The sequence below is a fragment of the Ciconia boyciana genome, chromosome 6, assembly GCF_034638445.1.
Source record: "Ciconia boyciana chromosome 6, ASM3463844v1, whole genome shotgun sequence".
Taxonomy (NCBI): domain Eukaryota; kingdom Metazoa; phylum Chordata; class Aves; order Ciconiiformes; family Ciconiidae; genus Ciconia; species Ciconia boyciana.
This window is the reverse complement of record NC_132939.1, coordinates 63,479,360-63,499,498: the sequence shown is the minus strand read 5'-3', so window position 1 is coordinate 63,499,498 and position 20,139 is coordinate 63,479,360. Positions and strand designations below refer to the sequence as shown.

The 20,139-nt window shown below is 48.7% G+C and overlaps 2 protein-coding genes across 2 annotated transcripts in view; both read left to right on the top strand.

Moving 5' to 3' along the window:
* MTHFD1 (methylenetetrahydrofolate dehydrogenase, cyclohydrolase and formyltetrahydrofolate synthetase 1) overlaps window positions 1–3,922 on the top strand; it is a 44,285-nt gene extending 40,363 nt beyond the window's left edge. The window contains exons 27-28 of the mRNA XM_072865123.1: window positions 2,694–2,802; window positions 2,985–3,922. Coding sequence (XP_072721224.1) covers window positions 2,694–2,783 — 90 coding nt within the window. The 3' untranslated portion in view covers window positions 2,784–2,802; window positions 2,985–3,922. The remainder of the gene's footprint in view (window positions 1–2,693; window positions 2,803–2,984) is intronic.
* Window positions 3,923–9,914: 5,992 nt separating this feature from the next.
* Window positions 9,915–11,312, top strand: AKAP5 (A-kinase anchoring protein 5). Its single transcript, XM_072866263.1, has one exon. The coding sequence runs from the start codon at window positions 9,915–9,917 to the stop codon at window positions 11,310–11,312; it is 1,398 nt and encodes a 465-aa protein (XP_072722364.1).
* The last annotated feature ends 8,827 nt before the right edge of the window (window positions 11,313–20,139 follow it).

Sequence of the window (20,139 nt, the reverse complement as noted above, 5' to 3'; positions counted from 1 at the left end):
CCCTTCCCAGATTTCTAATGTTTTCTTGGACATATAGGAAATCATGGTGTTAATTCTGCCAGAATTAACAGTAAGTCTTCTGGTTAGGGACATGAAGATCACTATTCTGTGGTGTCTACAAAGCCAGGGAAGGGCTGTCCTTTTGAGAAGCAATCCAGGGCATTTTGAATGAGATCACCATTTTAAACCCATTCAGCAGGAGGTGCATTAACCTCAGAATAAATTTTTCGCAGCAGCCATTGAACTGTGAGCTGAAAATACAGCAAATATGTAACTATGCAGAAGCTTTTATGAGAAATTTGAGGTGAAATTAATCACCAGTGCATGCATATTCTTGTTAGCTGAAGTTAATCACAAAGGTATGTCACACTTTATTTTTTCGCAGCTTCTGAGTTCTGGGTTTTTCCCTTTATGGCTCAAAGTTGAAGCTGTTGTACTTTAATGAAAGACTTTGAGGTTTTAAGGGAAATATAGTTTCAAAGATTATCTAGATTTAACTTTGAGCATGAAAGATAATGAAAATGAAATAAATCGTTGGACTCAAATTGGCTGGGTTTCTTTTCTGGTGCTGCTGATTAATTGAAAACAAATTATTTATTTGGCTCTGGTTTTTTTAGTTCCTAAATGACGTTTTTTCAGAGGTTCCACAAGTGCAATAAATAATACATTCTTAGTTGGTATTGGTTTTATTTGAAATCTTGCAAGGGGATTGATTATATCCATGTGGTCTGATTTTTTTCATGTAAGTAAATTGTGTGAATTGCCCTGTGTTCTTTTTCAGTACATGTGGTATTGAAGGGGAGGAGGATAATGGAGGAAAAGTTCATTTCTTCAGCTCTGAAAATGACTGAGTGCATTAAGCATGGTAGATACTTGTACAGAAAATTAGTAGCCTGGATGGAAATTATCCTGTACTGCATAGAAATTCAGGGTTTAAGGAGACTGTCTTTATGAAATAGATAGCAGAGTAGCCACTGTGGGCTGCCCTATGGATAGGAAAGGAGGAAAATTGACCGTTCCTTTCAAAATAGAAAGTGCAAGAAATAGTGAAGTCAGGCCCATCTTCAGCAATATGGCACCTCCTACTCTATTGAATGTCACTGTCTCAGCTCCTGCTGTGGCCCTCTGAATCTGTAGGTGGAGATCTACAAAGCTCTATGATTCTTCAGTGGTACGTAAGTAAATAGGAAGTGTCTTGCTCTGCATGACCGGAGACTGGCAGTGACTATGGTGAGAACAGGAAAACCCTTCTAGGCACTTCGGATGTCTTAGTGCATTGGCTCTTGACAGCAAAATATTTATACAACTAAACACAAAGACAAGGAATCAGGGTCTTCTCTGTAGTCCCCCCTCTTCTCTGTCTGGAAAAGCAGCAGCTCTGACAAAAAGCTAGTGCAGTCCTAGAATTCATTACAAAGAGTAGACTTGAAGTGATTTTTACCTCTGCATAAGCCATGTAAGACCTGCAGTGGTACGGTACATATGGGACTGGTGTTAGCACTTGTAAACGGCTTAGGAAAATGGGATGGGACTCCAAAAGCTCCCCAAACAGTTTTGAGAACTGCAGAAAATGCCTAACGGATAGAGCTTTGCCTCCTTGCTGCTTAGCTTATTATCAAAAGGAAGACTGGGAGGTAATTTGATTAGTGTGCAAAATACTGGCTCAGGGAGAAAATACCAGGTTGCCGAAGAGATCTTTAATCTAATGGAGACAGGCATAACAATACTGATTGTGAAAGCTGAGGCTGGATGATGCAGATAGAAAATGAGACCTCGAATTTTTTATTAAAGGGGTTAATGACCACTGGCACAAACTACCAAGCATGGTCACGAGTTGCCCACCTTTGTAGAGTATCCACATTAGCCTACATGTGCTGCTGGGCTAAACACTGAGTTAAGGAAAGGGAAATCCTGTCAGCTGCATTAGTAAATCCTGCCAAGTGTAGTTCCCGCCAGCCTTGCGTTCAGCGGCTCTGAAAGTGGGTACTGGGCAGTGGGACAACTGGAGAGGACTGGCCTGAGGCAGGTGTAGTGCTGGCAGCTGTTTTGCTAGCTTCAGTTCTGCCACTGCGCAGCCCTTCCAACTTGAAGGACTTGAACTTTTGGAGATGTTCCAGTCAGGAGAACTGACCTCTCCATCTCTATTTAAGCTTTATTCCAGTTTAAAAAAAAAAAAAAAATTAAACTCTCTTCTCAGCAATACTTATTCCTAATTATTTAACACTTCTAGCTGTAGAATCTTGAAGAATTTTAATCAACTGAGACTTTACAGTTAGCAAAATGGTATTAAAACATGTATACTCATTTCGATAACCAGGAAACTGCCACAAGCAATTATTGTCTCACTGCAGTAAAGTCCATGAACACTCTTCTAACAGTTATCTGGTCAGCTGGGTATCTAAGTACTTTGCCAAATCTTAGGGTCAGTCACTGGCAGAGGCAGAAAGCAAACTAAATCCTCATTGTGTTTTAAAAAAAAAAAAAAAGTGCAATCTATCTGCTGAGCAGGGAGTTCCCGATTGGTGCGGTATGCTTCACAATGGTACGTGACCATCATCCAACTAGTATGTATGTGTGTGTGCAAGGAGCTGCATCGGCTGGTGCCATCGTAGTCTCCAGCAGTGATTAAGTATTAGATCTTCTGCACGAAATTATGCTGCTTCCATTTTAAGAGTTTATCTTTTGTTGTCCAGATGAGCACTATGCCAGGACTTCCTACAAGACCCTGTTTCTATGATATAGACTTGGACCCAGTGTCAGGAGAAGTCAATGGGCTCTTTTGAAAAGAACTATTAACCAAAGGTAGGTGCCACCTTTAGGTTACAAGGCTTTCAATATTTGGGCTTTTTTTCTCATCTTGAGATAATGGAGTTAAGCCAATCTCATATTATGCCATATGTTTCCAAATGACATTTGATTACAATTCAGCCTGAAAGTTGCCTGCAGTACCATATAATAGTAATTAATTTTATTTTTCTTTTTAGCTCCCAGAAGAACACCTGATGAGTCATGTAAATGGAATTATGCCCTTTTTTTTTTTAAGTCAAAACAAGATATGACTGAGAATATAGTGCAAGAAGTGACTGGAAGGAGGAGTGCTAAAGAATCAACCACTTACTTTTAATCTGTAATGATTTTTAAACTGCTGTGTTCCAAGCTAGTTGACACTGAACATATAAAGCATACTGCCTGGACAAACCTCCTGCTTCATAATTGTAGCTGAAGCAGAATACAGAAGCTTGGGTTTAGTGACCTCTTTTGATTCAGTTACATGATTTTAATAATTAAAAATCCTGAAGCTGGAGCAGTTTGGAACAGTCTTGAAACTTAATTTTCTTAACCATAGGGTTTTTGAGGTATATATTGTCTTCGGAAGTCTTGTACACTGCATATTCTTAATTGCCGTACTGAAGTCCATATTCCATTTCTTGCACTATGGAAGAAACCGCTGTGCTCTGAAACTGGACCAATGTCATTTAGAAGAGGGAACAAGGAGGAATCCCCTTTGCTTCTCATCTCTCTCCAGAACTGGTTACCCTGACTTCTGCTGTGAATTATCCCTGCAGGCACCTAAGCCACATCAAATTTCCCTTTTAGAAAGCCCAGCTGTGACTACCATATTCTACTGTTAATGGAAATCCAACTTCTGGATATCAGATCTGTAGGGACTGGATCTCTGGCCTGTATCTGTGGCTTCTACCAAATGTGTCTCTTGAACCATTTTCTGCTCAACAATAAGTACAGTTACACTGTTGACGAGCCTTGTTTCCTAAGGTACCTTTTTGGTGAACAGAGACAATGTGAGTAGTGATCAAGTCATTTGTTGCAGGTTTTGTCAGCAGGCCAAAAATCATTTTGTAACATAAAAATACAGTTCCTGCCAATTTTTTAACTAATACAAATAAACTGGTAAATACTTCAAGTGCTTTTTGGGTTTTAATGCATGCACTGAGGCTACTGAAGTAGAACTTATTTCTGATTAACTGTATACAGCAGCAATCCTAGTATTGACAAGTAGAAGTGATTATTGCAGTAATAAGTTGCCTGCAATGCACCACGGATCTATAGGAAATAAACTACCTGAGTTATTCCATGGATTTGAGATACTTGCAGCTGACTGCAAAAGATCTGAATTAAGACTTGCAAGGCCCATCTGCTTGCATCAGAACTGAATCTGAAAACATTCCGATTTTGGTGAGAACTGGGAGAATCAGGATGTAGGTGTGCACCAATGTAAGGGTAGTACACAGATACTGTGTGTATATATATGTGTAGAGAGAGAGAGATCTATATCTCTGAAGTTATTCAGGAGAGGAGAATAATTATATAAAAATTACCTGGTTGTCACAGAAGCAAAGACAGAATAGCTTAAATAATTGTAACAGCATTTGAGATGCATTCGCAGACTCCTAAAATTTTCTTTTTGATAGTATTCAGCTGAGGAATTATTGGCAGCCAGGTTTGCCAGAGCGCACACAGGCCCCTTGCAGGGGGTCAGGAGGGGTGTTCCCCAGTTGCTGCTCCAGACCTCATGCCTGCCTGAAAGTGCCTCTTCACCTGCGGCACCTCGGCCAGGCTTTCCCTTGGAGCAGGTTGCCAGAGCTGATGCTGCCAAGTCTGCTGTCAGTTCCTACATTTAATCTTCCCTGCTACACTGCTTTCCTGCGAGTGCTCTGTGTTCCACCTTCATTTTATGCTTATGAAAGATGGGATAAGTGCAAATTTATGCTAAGATTAGCCTCCTTTTAGTTTAGCATGAGATCATAGACATGTGCTTGAGAGAGATGGTTCAAGAGGTTGCTAGTCCACCTCCTGCAGTGAGGCAAAGCAGTGGCTCAGGCATGCAACTGCTGAAGGGTTTGCTATGTGCCAGGGGAGTGGAGGCAACAAAGCATAAGGGCCAAAAAATAGCCCCAAGCATTTCTATAGGTTAGTGGGGAAGCTTTTCTCACCTGCATTTTAACCTAGTGGGATGTGAGCTCTCCAGTGTCCCCACTCTAGCTCTTGCAGGACAGACTCATCAATAGGTTGGTTTTTCTTAACTTTCTCCTTTGCAACTAAGTATGCCAGCTAGTTCCTGCCCTATCAAATAGGACACAAAGGACACTTAATCTCTTCTAACTCAATATTGGAAGGTTGTCTTCTCTTCCTGTTGCCTAGAGAAAAAAACTAATTAACGTACAAATTTGTTCTCTGTGGGCTATTTGTGGGCCCAGAGCCCTTAGCTGGAGTTATGGCCATCCATTCCCCCAGCTGCGCTCTAATGAGAGTCCTGTGTTATTTCTTCCATGACATGATGCAGATATTTGGGGGGGGACAAAAGAAGGAGAAAGCGTTGCTTGGCTGGCTTGCTGCACATCACCAGCACTTCAGTGTGGGCCTAGAAAGAAAACCAGAGCCTACAGATGGGCCAGGATCTTCTTTCAAGCTTATCCATCTTCACAGAATCATAGAATAGTTTGGGTTGGAAGGGACCTTTACAGGTCATCTAGTCCAACCCCCCTGCAATGAGCAGGGACATCTTCAACTAGATCGGGTTGCTCAGAGCCCCGTCCAACCTGACCTTGAATGTTTCCAGGGATGGGGCATCTACCACCTCTCTGGGCAACCTGTGCCAGTGTTTCACCACCCTCATCATAAAAAATGTCTTCCTTATATCTAGTCTGAATCTGCCCTCTCTTAGTTTAAAACCATTACCCCTTGTCCTATCACAACAGGCCCCACTAAAAAGTCTGTCCCCCTCTGTCTTATAACCCACCTTTAAGTTCTTAAAGTTCTTTAAGTTCTTTAAGTTCTTAAAGGCGGGTTATAAGGGCTCCCTGGAGCCTTCTCTTCTCCAGGCTGAGCCTGTCCTCATAGGAGAGGTGTTCCACCCCTCTGATCATTTTTGTGGCCCTCCTCTGCACCCGCTCCAACAGCTCTGTGTCTTTCCTGTGCTGAGGGCTCCAGAGCACAGTAGAGGGGCAGAATCACCTCCCTTGACCTGCTGGCCATGCTTCTTTTGATACAGCCCAGGATACGGTTGGCTTTCTGGGCTGCAAGCACACATTGCCAGCTCATGTCCAGCTTCTCATCCACCAGTAACCCCCAAGTCCTCTGCAGGGCTGCTCTCAATCCCTTCATCCCCCAGTCTGTATCGATACCAGGGGTTGCCCTGACCCAGGTGCAGGACCTTGCACTTGGCCTTGTTGAACCTCATGAGGTTCACATGGGCCCGCTTCTCCAGCTTGTCCAGGCCCCTCTGGATGGCATCCTGTCCCTCAGACGTGTCAACCGCACCGCTCAGCTTGGTGTCATCTGCAAACTTCCTGAGAGTGCACTCGACCTTCTGACCAGCTCCTCTGCTTGCCGCAGCCCCTGTAATTTATTTCCTTGCACCGTAGCCCTCGGTGCTACCATCTTCCCCTGGAGCAGCGGGAATAATTGAATTCCATGCGAGGTGTTTCTGAATGGGATTGATGAGAACCTGCCTCCTTCACGGCACCCCCGAGGCAGCGCATGCACGTTAGCCATCCTCCTTACCCTGCCTGCTTTCCCCCCTCCTGCCTCCGACTGCAACAAGGGAAAATCTCACACTGAGGAGCCTTGCTCGGCTTTAATGCAGAAGTGGATCGTAATTAGAACCCACCGCCCACCCCGGGGAGAGAAGCCGTTTCCAAATGAAGGTTATTATCCTGGGTGAACGCGAGCAAACACATCTCATAGGAGAGCTTTTAAACAGGCAATTCCTTGTGGTTGCTTGATCCACTTTTCTGCCCTACTGGCTGAAATTTCAGCCAAAAGAACCCATTTTGTACCTTTTTTTCCATGAAGAAGCTAGGCAGGGGGGAGGCCATGTGTATTTTTCTAAGGCTGGCCTACACTGGAAGCCGCTTGCAGGTTCACAGTATGCTGCTTCGCCTGGTTTCTTATATGCAAACACGCTATGAAGTAGTTAATGTCCTTAAAACGTTTGTGGGCGTCAGTCAGCTCCCCGTGGAGATGAATGGGGACATTCAGGCATCTCGAACTGTAGTTTCATGTAGTTCATCAGCTGCACTTGGTAGTCCTTTTTCCGGAGGCCCAACCATCAATCATAACAGCTGGAGATGCAATTTTTTTAAAGTCAGATCTCAGCTGCTTTGGAGAAAAAAGGCTCATATGAAAGAGGCACTTTCACTGGTATTTTGGGCGAGGATTAGTTTAAACCCAAGAACTGGCTGTCCTTACCACCACCTCTGAAGGTGTAGCTCCTGCAGTGACCCAAACTGTGTGTGCTTAAAGCTGCAAAGGATTCGGGGGGACAAAAAAAACCAGCTGCCAAGAGCGAGACCCCCTTCCTTCCCACATAGCAGGGCAAACGCCGGATCCGCAAAGGCCAGCGGTCCCTTCCTCCTGGGCGTGTACCTGCTCTCTTAGAGGGCATCTTGCTGGCGTTGGGATCCAAATCGAAGACCGCGGCTCAGTCCCTAGGAAGACCTTTGCCTTGAGCGTAGCGTGCGGTTTGCCTTGTGGCTGTGCGCAGCCTGGGAGGGGAAGAAAGGTTACTCTGCAGGAGGGAGAGGGATCCTGCCCCGCAAGGAGGGATGCTGCCTTTGCCGAAGGGAGAGATGCTGCCTTGCGAGGAGGGATGCCGCCGCGCAAGGAGCGGGGCTGCTATCCCGTAAGGGAGGGGGACGCTGCCTCGCACAGAGCAAGGGCTGCTGACCCGCAAGCGGGGGCAGATGCCTTCCCGCAGGAGGAGGGCCGCTGCCCCGCACGCAGGACTGGGCCGGGGGCCGGAGCCCCCTCCCCGGCCCCACGCTCTCCGGAGGCTGCGAGCAGGTGCCCGCAGAGCCGCCCCGGGGCCGGGGGCGGGCCGGGGGCTGCGGCGGCGGCGGCGGCGGGCGGCCTCGGCGGGCGGCGGGGGGCGGGGGGCCGCCTCGGCGGGGGGCGGGGGGCCGCCGGCAGCGCCCTCCCCGCCGGCCCGGGGGGCGCGGCTGCGGCGGGAGGCGGCGGCAGCGCAGCCGCGCGGAGCGGCGCGGAGCGGGGCCGGGCCGGGCCGCAGGTGAGGGCGCGGAGCGGCGCGGAGCGGCGGGGGCGGGCGCGGGCACGGGCACGGGCACGGGCACCGCCGCGGGGGAGGCGACACGCGTGGGGTTCCGCGGTCGGCCTCTGCAGCCGGGGGGGGGCGGCTTTCGGGGGGTCCCCCTGCCCGCCCCGGCGGGACCGGCGGGGGAGCGGCGGCGCCGGGCGGCTCCTGCTCCCGCGGGCGGCACCCGCCAACGCCCGCAAAACTTCCCGGGGTGCGGAGGCTGCGGCGGAGCCGGGCTGCGGGCTGCGCTCGGGGCACCGGCAGCTGCGGGCGTCTCCCCCTCACAGGCGCCTTCTGTCAGCTGAGCTCATTTTCCCCTTAAAAAATTAAAATAAATTTTTTAAAAAATTAAATAAATTTTTAAAACCCCACCCGGATCTCCTCGGCGGGGGAGCGCGCCCCGCCGGAGCCCCCGCTGTCATCACCTTACTACTTCAAAGCAGAGCACAAAACGCGGTGTGAAGGATTGCCTGGAGCCACGGAGCCGGTCCCGCAGAAGTTGGTCTGTGTGCGGTGACGCGTTTTTGCGTCTTTATACCCCAAAATGTTCTGATGATGTTTTGAGGCAGCGGGTTTTTTTCTTTTTTTTTTTTTTCTTGAGAGGGTGACATATCTCTTACAATATCATCTATTTGATGAATACATGTGGTGTTAATTGAGGTTGCCATGGAAGACATGCACGTAGTATAAATAAGCTCCCTTCTTTCCATGTGATTTTGCTTTTGTATTCCCCAAGCCTCCTTTTTGTATTCTGTGGTTTTGCATATTGTCATATGGTGCATTAAAGATAAAAATATATGCTGTCTCAGGGTGTAATTTCCCTAGCTGGAACTATGAGTGCATATGGAGCAGTGGGGAAAAGATTTAGCTAACCGTAGCAGAAGAAAGTACATGTGTGTGTGTGCGTAATATATGTTTGCCATTATACGGACAATTAAAAAAAAAAATCCCCTTTTACCACACAAAATAGCGAAATAGTATTTTCTGTGGTGGAACATCACTGGCTTGACATCTTGGTGGCCTTATTTTGCCTTTGGATATTGATGCTAATTAGTGGAAAACACTGCTAGGGTGCATCCAGAGGCAGAACTGCTTTTCCAGCCTTGGTCTGCCTCCCAGAATGAAATATTCTTTAAAAAAAACCACACTTTTTAATACTTTTGACAAAAAAAAAAAGCTCTCCAGGTCTTATCATTTGTTTGTTGTGTTACAGATAAAAAATGGAAGTGTTGGCCATGCTTCGCAGCAAACCTCACATAACCTGCGAGGGGAGCGGAAGCAGAAAGCGAAGCTGAGACAGCAGCATCTGACCTTGTCACGGGTGGGCAGAAAACAGCCACTGGCTGCCGCTGGTTTTACTGGTGCTTCAATCAAGCTCCCTGTGCAATGTGGAATTGCAGACAGCTCAGGAAGCGCAAGTTCTTCCCAGGTCCGTGGGGTGAATAAAAATTGTTAATTCTTGGCTTGATTTGTCATCCTTTGGGGGAACAAAAAGTAATGTCAGACTGGCAATTAAATCGTCGTGCTGTTAGACTGAGCGCAACTTCAAGTGGGTTGTCCCAGAGGTGAGAGTGACTCTGGCCAGCAAAGCCAAGGGAAGCCTGTTCAACTTCACGTCTACCCGGGATTCCTTGGAGAGGTGATAAAGTGAGTAGTAAGACAAAGTGGGAGTTATAAAGCAGATGCGATAGCTTCAGCAGAACTTCTCTTTGCTGCCACATCCGCTCGTTAAAAAGCAACTAGTGTTATTTTGAAAACAATTTGAGGAAAATATGCAATTTGAGCATCCCTGCAGTTCTTGTGTCTGATACATTAATCAAGAAAATTAGTAGTATAACACAAACAAAGGAGAGGAGCAAATATGGCGAAGGCAGCTAAGGAAATTCAAATGGAGAGCCCAAGAGAGGTAGATACTCACAGCACAGGGGTGACGTGCTCCCCGTCGGACGAACAGGCAGAAAAACCCTCCATGCTGTGTTTTAAGAAGCGGAAGAAGTCCTGTAAGAAGGGGCTGACTGTGAAGGATGCGTGCAAAGGAGCCTCGGAGGAGAAAAGCCAATGCGTCAGCGCCGACCAAGGGGAGGCGAAAGTTTCTAATCAATCGCGATCCTCCAAAGGAGCCTGGGCAGCCATCAAAAACCTCGCAAGACCTCGGAGAAGGCAGAAATCCTCCTCGCGGAAGAAGGTGCCCTCTGATTCCCAAGTGCAGCTGGAGATGGACGCCGAGGAGGGCTGCACACAAGGCGTCCCGAAAAAACGGGCGAGCTCCGGGGTGAAGATGCCCTGTGTGCGGTTCTCCAGAGGCAAGAAAAAACCCAGCCCCTCTGAAGCAGTGGAGGAGTCGGAGGGCAGTGTTCAAGCAAATGAAGTGATGGGCATTTTGAATAAAGCTAGTGAAGAGCCGGAGGATTTGGCCCCGACGGACAAGTCTGAATCCTTCAGCCCGGTCTCGGCAGGGGAGGACCAGGATATGGCGAAGGAAAGAGCCGACTCTGTTGGGAAGAGCGAGCCCTTGCCAGAGCCCGCACCTGAGGCAGAGGAACATACGGAGTGCATCACTCAGTTGGAGATAACCGATTCAGAGACAGTTAATGAAACAGCCCAGGAAAAACTGCAGGAGGGGAGCCCACCCCAAACCACGGTCCACGCCGAAGGCAGGGAAGTTGCTCCCGAAGCGCCCATTTCCAAGGATCAATCCGACAGCACCCTTGAAACCACCGAGCTGCAGGAAATCCCTAATATCTGCAAAGAGCTGCCTGAAGGGGATGAATCAGAAAAGAGCATAAATCTTCCTGAGGAGTACAAAGCCGAAGAGACTGTAATGGATTTCAGTCAGTCAGCGCTTAAAGATGATGCAGCGAGCGTGCAGGACAGCTCCAGCCATCAGGTGACATTAGAAGCAAACGCGGGCGCCGGCATCAGCATCATCATCACCGTCACCGAAGCCGAGGACTCTGACAACACCGACTCTGACCAGGCCTACGAGCCGACCCCAGTTTTGCACCAAAATAAGCAAAAAGGGAATAAAAAATCAAGCGGGAGCTTTGATTTTGGTAAAAAAGAGGGCCCCGAGGCTGGCGGCGGTCCCCAGGCGGAGGAGAAAGGTCCCGGCGACCAGGGGCACAGAACTGGGGAGCAGTACGAATTGCTCCTCATAGAAACCGCGTCTTCCCTCGTGAAGGCGGCCATTCAGTCATCCATAGAGCAGCTGGTCAACGAAATGGCCCTGGAACAGAATAAACACAACAGTTTTCTGTGATGGCAGCGATGCCCCCAAAATAAAGAGTACAGGGAGTGATTTAAAGCTCCGTTGGGCCTGGGGCAGGGGAGAGCTCGAAGGGCTCCCGGGGCCGAGGTCTAGTTAATTCTGCATGCCTGTTCAGTTGTGTGTCTATGTGAAACGGATCCTGGGACGTGGGGCAGACCCTGCTACGTACAGCATGTCCCCTGGGGCTGGGGCTTCAGGCAACGCCATTGACCGCAGCTGCGGAAAAATGGAGGTGTTGCAGCGACTGTATTTTCATTTATTGGCATCTTTATGTTGAGGCCATGTTTCTGCTGTCATCCGTGCCAGGTTTCCCCACTGTTCATGCTGTAGATCTGTATGTACCATGCGTTTAGCAAAAGGTCCCAAGAGGCGGTGAGCGCCCGACCCGCTGCTGGGCTGGATTCGGGGCACGTTGGACGCGACTGGAGGTTTGTCCTGGGGTTCGGCGGAGACGAGGGAGGGTGAAGTGACTGCAATGTTAACACGAAGACATCAATGCCAGACAGGCTCAGGCCGGTGTTTAGTATTGCAAACAGGTACTCGCTATGTACAGATGCCAGAAGCTGCGGTCACCCCTGCTGTCGTGTCGCATGAAGCCGGATGGTTGCAGCGAGCGGTGTTTTTCATTCGGCCTCTTCCCCTGTCACAAGCAGCCTGTGCATTTCCAGACACGTTAAAGCACAGCATCAGCCGCTCGCCTTGCTGACCCTGGGCTGCGCGAATGCCAAGAAAATGACAGCGCTTCATTTGCCGGGGGCCTGTTCTCGCACCATTAAGCTCAACGGGCAAAATTCTCAGTGGCATCGGCGGCACGGGCTGAGCGGGAGCGTGCCTGCTGCGGACAGCCCTTCTCCTTCCTTCGCCTTCCTGCGTCCCAGTCACGATGTCATGGTGAAGCTGTCCTCGGATGTAGCGTACTGTTGATATATGGCATGTGATATAAATAGCAGTGAGCTGCATGCGTGTTAGCAGTCAACTATTGCCTCGGTGTTGACACAGTTTGGGTAGCTGCAACGTGCTGCTGGCGCTGGAGTTGCTTTGACTGGGGAGGAGGTTTGGTGTGAGCGCTGCGGGCATCCCGGGGTGCTGGTGGCAGCCTGTCCCGCTCAGCCCCCCCTCGCTGCAAAGCCTGCTTGACTTCAGCAAGCCCGGGCATCCCCTGGGAAATGTGCATTACGCCCGGCTCGCTGCTGCCAGGCTCTGGCTGGCTCCAGCACGCCACGTAGCTTGCTCTGAAACACGCAGGGAAATGCCGGAGTGATCTGACCAAAGTCCTCAGGGAAAAAAATCCAGACGTGAGGGCCTGGGGACACGGCTGTAAAATGCCCGGACAGGCCAATCGCCATCAAACCCCACAAACTGCCCTGCTGCCAGGGGCTTTGCACCAGCGTAGGGTGTGTGTGCGAGCATCGCCTGTAACCACCAGCTCTCCAAGAGAAAGGGGCCTTTCAATAATTTGGGATTGCATCTGCGCAGCTGGGATTTACGTACAGCTGCGGGCAAGTCAGCCTGTTCTGAGAAAATTCTCCTGCGTATTTCTCAGCCGATACAGAAATAGCAGCCTCGCTTGGCAATTGCTCACTGACCATAGGCGGTACGCTGAGATTTCCCTTCCCAGCGTAGGATTTGGGTTCCTGGTAAAATACAAGGGCTGTAAACTTTCCTAGTACGTGGTGCGCAACCACATTTTAAACTTTGATGAAGCATCTCTGTTGTTACAAGAGAACTGTGAGCAGTGAGTGCCACAGTTTGTTTCTGTGCAACTAAAACTTAAGAAAAATCAGAGGATGTTAAAAAAAAGTGTCTTCTTTTTCCGTTAATTTATTTAATAAGTTATCAGGTATCGATAGTTCAGTGTGTACAATTTTAATGGCTCTGTACTTCATACTGGTCCTTCCAGGTTTTTTGCCATAGTTTTGAAAGGGACTTTTTAAGGACTTTTATATGTACCTTTGGAGCTGCTGCAGCACCCCGAGAAGAGCCGTACTGATGCTGCAGGTTGCTTGTGGGATTACACTGGGCACCGCAGCAGGTCGGTGCCAAGCGAAGGGCCGCAGCATCTCTGTGGAGGAGGATGTCCGGGCTCTAGTAAAGAAACACAAAATGACCCTGCGGGGCCAGGCTGTCATCTCCTGTCAGCCCGCTAAGCAGTTTCGAGAGGATTTCATGTATTTCAGTATTGCCTTTTAGGCAAAACAGGTCTACAAAAGAGGAGGAGAATGGCAGAAATGCTTTGGTCCAGCCCGGCCCCTGCGACTGTTGCTCCATGTCCAGGGTTGTGTTTGCATCCTTTCTGTAGCTGTTTTTTCCCTCGGTTATAGCTGTACATATAACTGATGATTATTTCATTAAAGTTGAATGTACCTGTTGTTTTCTTGCCTTGTGATTGAGTGGGCAGCTATGGAGAGATTTTATATATGAAAGGATAAACTCACAGTGGTGCTCCGTTGCGTCCAGCTTTTTCAGGCAGCCATACGGTGAGCAGAATGAAATCTTAAAGTTGGTAGCAGACCTGAAATCTGGAGGCTTGTTCCTCTTGTGCTCTTTTTTATAAGGTTTCCTTGCGGTTGCTGGCCAGTCGTTTCCGTTCGCAGAGTCCTGGCTGCCCAGGGACTGCTATAAGGTATTTGTGAAGGATCACAAATGTCCAGTGGCTAAGAAAAGCCATCCTGCTCCCCGACAGTTGAATTCCCTACCAGATGCTCTGTACCACCAGTGGAAAATGTTTGAGGCTCTGCAGACTGCCCGGGGTCAAACCCCGCTGCACGTGGAGAGGCACGGCTCTTGCCGATCCCACGCGGTTGGTTTGGTTTTCTCAGCGAGCTGCTGGTTCATGCTTTCTGCTCCCAAGGCTCCGGGTTGCTATTTCCAGGCATGGTTTGGTGCTGACGGGCTCCGCGGCGGGGCCGGCACCTCGGGAGGGGGAGCAGCAAGTTCGGTGCTTCGGCACTTTTTGTTACGGCTCAAATGGACCCCGCACCCTAACTTTCTTTTTGCATAACGTCTTTCATGTAATTTCTCGAGGTACTTTATAACAGACAGAAAATATGGAAAAAAAAAAGTTATACATTTTTAACTATTTATTTATTCTTTCAGGTTTACAGAACAAAATAAAGACTCACAAGAGCCGCTAATGACTTAAGACTCTCTACTCCTTCATTATGATTAACAAAACATGTATTCTTTCAGAGAAGTAATGATAAATTTACTATTGTGAAGGAGTACGGGGCCACGAAACCTGTGAGGACGTGACTGCTTGGTTGTGCCAGAGCACCAAAGGGTAGCCTGGTTTTAGGACCATGTTCCTCACTGACAGCTGAAATAAACTGAAATAATGCATAACCTTGGATTCTTATCGCCTCATTCAGATTGCTTTTGGGCCACCCGGCTCCTCATCCAGGAGTTCGTTGCTTGCTGCCCCTCTGAATGGTGGAAGTGGTTGCTTTGCAGCAGCATCTTAATGCGTTCTTTGGTTCTTCTGCTCACCCCACGGCCTGTGCCGCTGCTTTCCTCCCGGATGCTCCCAGCGCTCTCCTCAATGGGGACAATTCTGCTTCATATTTAACAAGTCCCCTATCCCTGCTTTGCCATGTCAGTTTGAATATTTTCATTTCCCACAGGTTTTTTATATTATTAGCAAAGAAAAGAGTGTTTAAAAAGTGTAACTGGTGCCCAGGAAGGCTTCCAGGGAGATAAAAAGCTTTTCTGTTATGTCAACACTGAGCTCAGCAAAAAAGAAGTGTATCTGCTGAAAAGTTTCTTGTGGAAATTGCTGGTAGACAATGATGGCACGAACAAATATTGCATTTTCTTTCCTGCCCTGGGACACCAAAAGTGCATTAGAAATGCGCAGGGTGCTTAGGGCCAGACCTCCAGCCGCTGAAGGTCACTGCGGCTCCGTACGCTTCAAAGGACCAAATGTACCGCAGCCAGGAATCTAGTGTTTGAATTTAAGATGCTGTCCCTGCATAAATGATGGACGTTTTCATATGTGTGCTTATGAAAAATCTAAGAGTTGTTTTCACAAATGCATGTAAGAAATTGAGGAAACTCACGAAATACACGTGAATCCTGGTCTGTGCTTGGGATGGATGGATGGAAGCCGGATGCTGCTGATGGACCCAGGTGTTAGGGGCAGCGAAGCCCTAATATTGCCTGTCTGATAGATACAGGGTTTCGACATGAGTAACTCAAAACGATGAAATGCTCCAAGAGAACAGATTGATTTAAGTAATTTGCTTTAATATTATTGTACATCTGCAGTTTTATTTCCCAGAGAAATGGTTCTTGTTAGCTCTTGTTGGGTGGTATTAAAATAATGGAATATTTTAATTTGCAACCAGATAAAATCTTTACATTAAATGTGATTTTTTTAAAAAAACTAACCAGAGGATGTTATTTCTTATACAGTTATTTAAGCAACAATATAGGTTAACATTTTTTTTTAGGAGGCACAACTTTCACATTTGGGGTTTTTTTGCAGAGAATTGTGAAGGGCACGGTTCTGTGCTAAATGATGGGATTTTCCTGCAACAGAGTGGAAGTCCACTTAGCTGGAAAGTGGATTGCAGCTAAAATACCCAAACCCAGCATTTTAAAATAGGTTTTGTTACATAAAAACTGACAAACATGCTGGGTACAAAGGGGGGGAGACGTTAAGAAAACACATTTTGCAATTCAAATTGCTAAGATGAAAGTATCGTCTGCAGCTCGAGCTGACTGGCAGTCACCCCATCGGTCGGTAAGTCAGACCTAGCAGAGATGGGCCTTTCAAACCTCCTCATTCTGGAAGAGGAGACACACGTCGCCCACCCCGCCAAGGTGGGTGCCCCAGCAGGGCCCCTCCTGCAGGCACCCGTGTCCTTCCAGGCGGTGCCTTTCCAGCACCAAGGCCGTACCGGTGCACACCACATCACTTTGCCGTCGTCCCGGAGAGCAAATTTTAATCTTGAGAGGGATGTCATCCCTGCGATCTAACAACACTCCTTCGTGTCACGTTTGCTCTCACTGTTTGCCATTTTAATGAAGACACGAGGCTGAGGTGCCGATGCGTCAAGGCTCGGTGCCGTGACAGCTCCGTGTGATGTGAGACTGGTGAGGTGGCAGCTGGGTGGGAAGCGCAAGTACTCCGACTCCTACGGTGCTTCTGAGCATCCCCACCGGGGAGGAGGAGCGATGCATCCTCTTGCTCCTGCCAGCAGCCTCAGCCGCTCGCTTTCTGCCTGCCAAAAGCTCCCCCAGACTGCCGCTGCACGAAGGCGTCGGGCGTTGTCGTTGCAGCGCGGGCGGATGCTGTGCAGCGCTTCGTCGCAGCCCAGACAGCCTGCGACCGAATTTGCATTTAGTTTGCTAGCCGGAGCAAGGCGGGGAAGGCCGAAGCACTGAAAGCTTCTCGTCCCGAACCTCCCTGAAGTTTGTAGAGCAGCTGCCAGCCTGCGGGCACGACCCAGCGGGCCGGGGGACCGGCTGGCTCGCCAGCATGGGGCCGGCAGGCGTGTGCAACAGGCACAACAGGAATGCACACCTGCACCCTGCTCATTAAAGCGATGAGTAAGCGGCTCACAACCGCACTGCCGGGATAAACAGAGGCTGGTAGGGGATGCTTGGCCCCTAATGACAGGCTTCGGCGCCTGCTCTGCTGGGTTCGGCGTTGCTGCGGGGTGGTGGAGGCAACCGCTGCCGGAGCGGGTCCCTCCGGGATGGCTGCGGGGAAAGGGGGTGATGCTGAGCACCAGCCTCCACCCCCGGCACGGCAGCACTTTCGGCCGGAGCTGGCGGGGCTGCATGCCCAGGCTGGCACCAGCCCCATGGAGGCCTGGCTCGGCGGTTGACACCACGCCATGAGGTTTCTTCCCCTGCATCCCCCGCGATGGCTCGAGGCCCTGGTTTCCCTGCCCCGGTGCCTATAGCTGGCTTTACATCCTGCAACTGGTGGGTTGCAAAGTCAGCGCCAGGAGGGCCAGAGGGCTTTACACTTTTTCTCACACCATTTGTCCCAGTAACGGGTGGGTTAACATGGACTAAAATTTGCCCACCTGCCACAGGAAGCCTTTAGCAGCATTGCCCTACGCATCCCAGGAGGGTAAAGCCATGCGCGGGCTGCCATGCTGCCCGGAGCCCAGCAAAGCTTCCCAGGGACATCTCAGCTCAGGTGAAAACCAGCCTAATTCAGCAGACAAGGTTTTGAGCTTTGCTGCGCCTTTGTTCTGAGGGTGCAGCGTCTGGTTTAGTGTAGTTAGTGGAAACATTTCCTCTCTTAGGCTGCTTTTGAAGTTGTGTCATTACTTTTTCTTAATGAAACATGCAAATCCTGTAAATGCTGCGATTGCATCTCAGGGAATTCAGTCCTGATGCAGCTCCGGTTGTAAATGTCTAGCTGGCATGTCATTTAGGGCAGATCCATCCTCATTACCTTTTTGCTCCCAATTTCTTATTGCTCAGAATATATTTTCCTAGTGCTGGACTGCTGGGAAGCCCGCTCAGTTGCCGTCCTTTTTGTCAAGAGGGGGAAGGGGTAACACTCTTTCTAGAAAGCTCGTGATAGCAGTATTTCATGGTTTTATTTTTAACTGCAGTGCTCACTGCTTCAGGTTTACATCCTGACAGCAAATTCCTTTTCCCTTTTTAACCTTCTCAGTGTGTGCAAATGTCCCAAACCCCTCTGGTGGGGGGCACTGCACCCACGGACGGGCTGTGTCAGCCCTTCCGCACCCACTGCGTGCCACTGCCGCCCGATTTTGCAGTGATTTGGCAGATGACACGCAAGCGAAGAGCCTGCCCGAATGGCTGGTGTAGCCAGATGGCTGAAGACACATGTTGTAACCACAGGCCGTGCAGAAGGTAAAATGAGCTGAAGGGGTTTTTTATCCTGCGTGTAGATAGGGCGAGCACGGCCCGGCTGTCAGCATCACCTCCTGGGCAGCCAGCAGGCAAGTGCCGGCATTGCTCTCCCCCAGCCACCCAAAAATTCAAGGTGGAAGAATTAAAATCCAGACATTTGCAGGTAAGCGTTGGGAGGGAAAGATTACCTGGGGGACAGGTTACCAGGGGACAGGTTTAAGGACAACTTGTGCAAGTAACAAGCATTGAAGTCTCGCTTCTCCAGCACCGGTAACGCAGGAGAAGTTCAGTCTCATGCTTTCATTGCACAAGTGCTACCAAATGGCATCTCCAGCCAGCACTGCAGGTGGTGAAAAGCAAGTTTCTCTGTAAAGTAACTAGACCCCATGCTGCAAGGGGGGATAAATACCCTTTATTCCATGCCCTTTACTGCACCCTAAGCACCCCAAGAAACATGGCCCCCGTTGGACCCAGCCGCTTCAGCATCAGAGCACTAAAAATATTTCAAAATACCTATCTTTAAATTGTTTAGCATGCTTTGGGCATTAGGCCAGCTAACCTACAGGCGGCATATTCAGGCCAGCACCCAGATACATGTGAAAGTGATGGTAGGCACTGCAGCACTCACTGGCATTTCAGAAGTTAACTTGAGCTGGTTGAGGAGTCTGCTCACGCTACAGGGCTTTGGCAGGGGTCTGAGCCCCAGTCTTCCCATGTTTTCATAAAACATGAGCTGCAGAGCCCACAGACAAGGCACTTCAATACCTGTGGTTCGTCAGCTCTGCACCCTCGACGCTGGGACCCGTTCGCAGCACTGGCAAAGCACAGGAAGACTTCCAGCCTGCAAGTATCACCACCCTGGGCTTTCTTTGCCTAAGCCATGTGCATCTATCAACCAATCGGAAATATCTGGAAGGAATCACCAGTATCATTATTCTGCACACTGTGACAAATTCTTTCATGTTTTCATGAAAAAAAACCCAAGAAATTAATATTTGCCAAGCCCAGCTGTGCAAGTCATGCAGATTTTCAAGCATGCACTGGCATAAAGGTTAAGCACACGGTAATTCAAGTGCCTTCTACATACAGTAATAAAACTCCTTATGATGTATCCAGGAGCAGCTGCTGCCCTTGCTTAGCAAACGTAACTGTCTTCTAAAATTATTTTCTATTCATAAGACTTAGAGAGAATCATGTTTTCAAGTTAACGTAACTCGGAGCTGATGACTTCTGTCTCTCAAGCTTTTTCTACTGCTTTAATTATAACAGCACTTTAATGCTTGCAGTAGAAAACTGCTGAAAATGCACTTCTTGTATTGCAAATGATGCAAAAAATGCCTTTTGCAGATGTTTGATGTCACAGATGTTCAGTACCACAAAGCTTAACCGAAGTACACCCTAAAAAGGGGTGTGACGATAAAAAAAATTGCTTACACTCGTAACTTTTCAAAGACATTCTGAACACGTACATGAACACAGTGCTGATTTCAGTATGATTTCAGCTTTACTGATGTATTTGCAGTCAGTACAACGGAGTCACTGCTACAACACATATGCACATATAGCTGATTGATAGAATCATAGAATCATAGAATCACAGAATGGTTTGGGTTGGAAGGGACCTTAAAGATCATCTAGTTCCAACGCCCCTGCCATGGGCAGGGACACCTTCCACGAGACCAGGCTGCTCAAAGCCCCAATCCAAATAGATATTTGGATCTTCTACCCGAGTTCATAGTTTTTATTAAAGCTCCCTTTTAATGGCCAAGAAGTGAAGAAAACAATCCTGCCCACAACCCTGAAGAAGAGCAGCATGTCCCAGAGACGCCTTCAGGCACTGCTGCTTGCTGTTCCCCCTGCTGCCCCCAGTACTGAGCTCTGTTCCCACTGCCCACTTATCTCTGCGGAGACATCAAGGGCCATTTGACTTTCAATATCAATTAGTTCAGGCAAGTTAGGCATCTAGCTCCAAGATCCA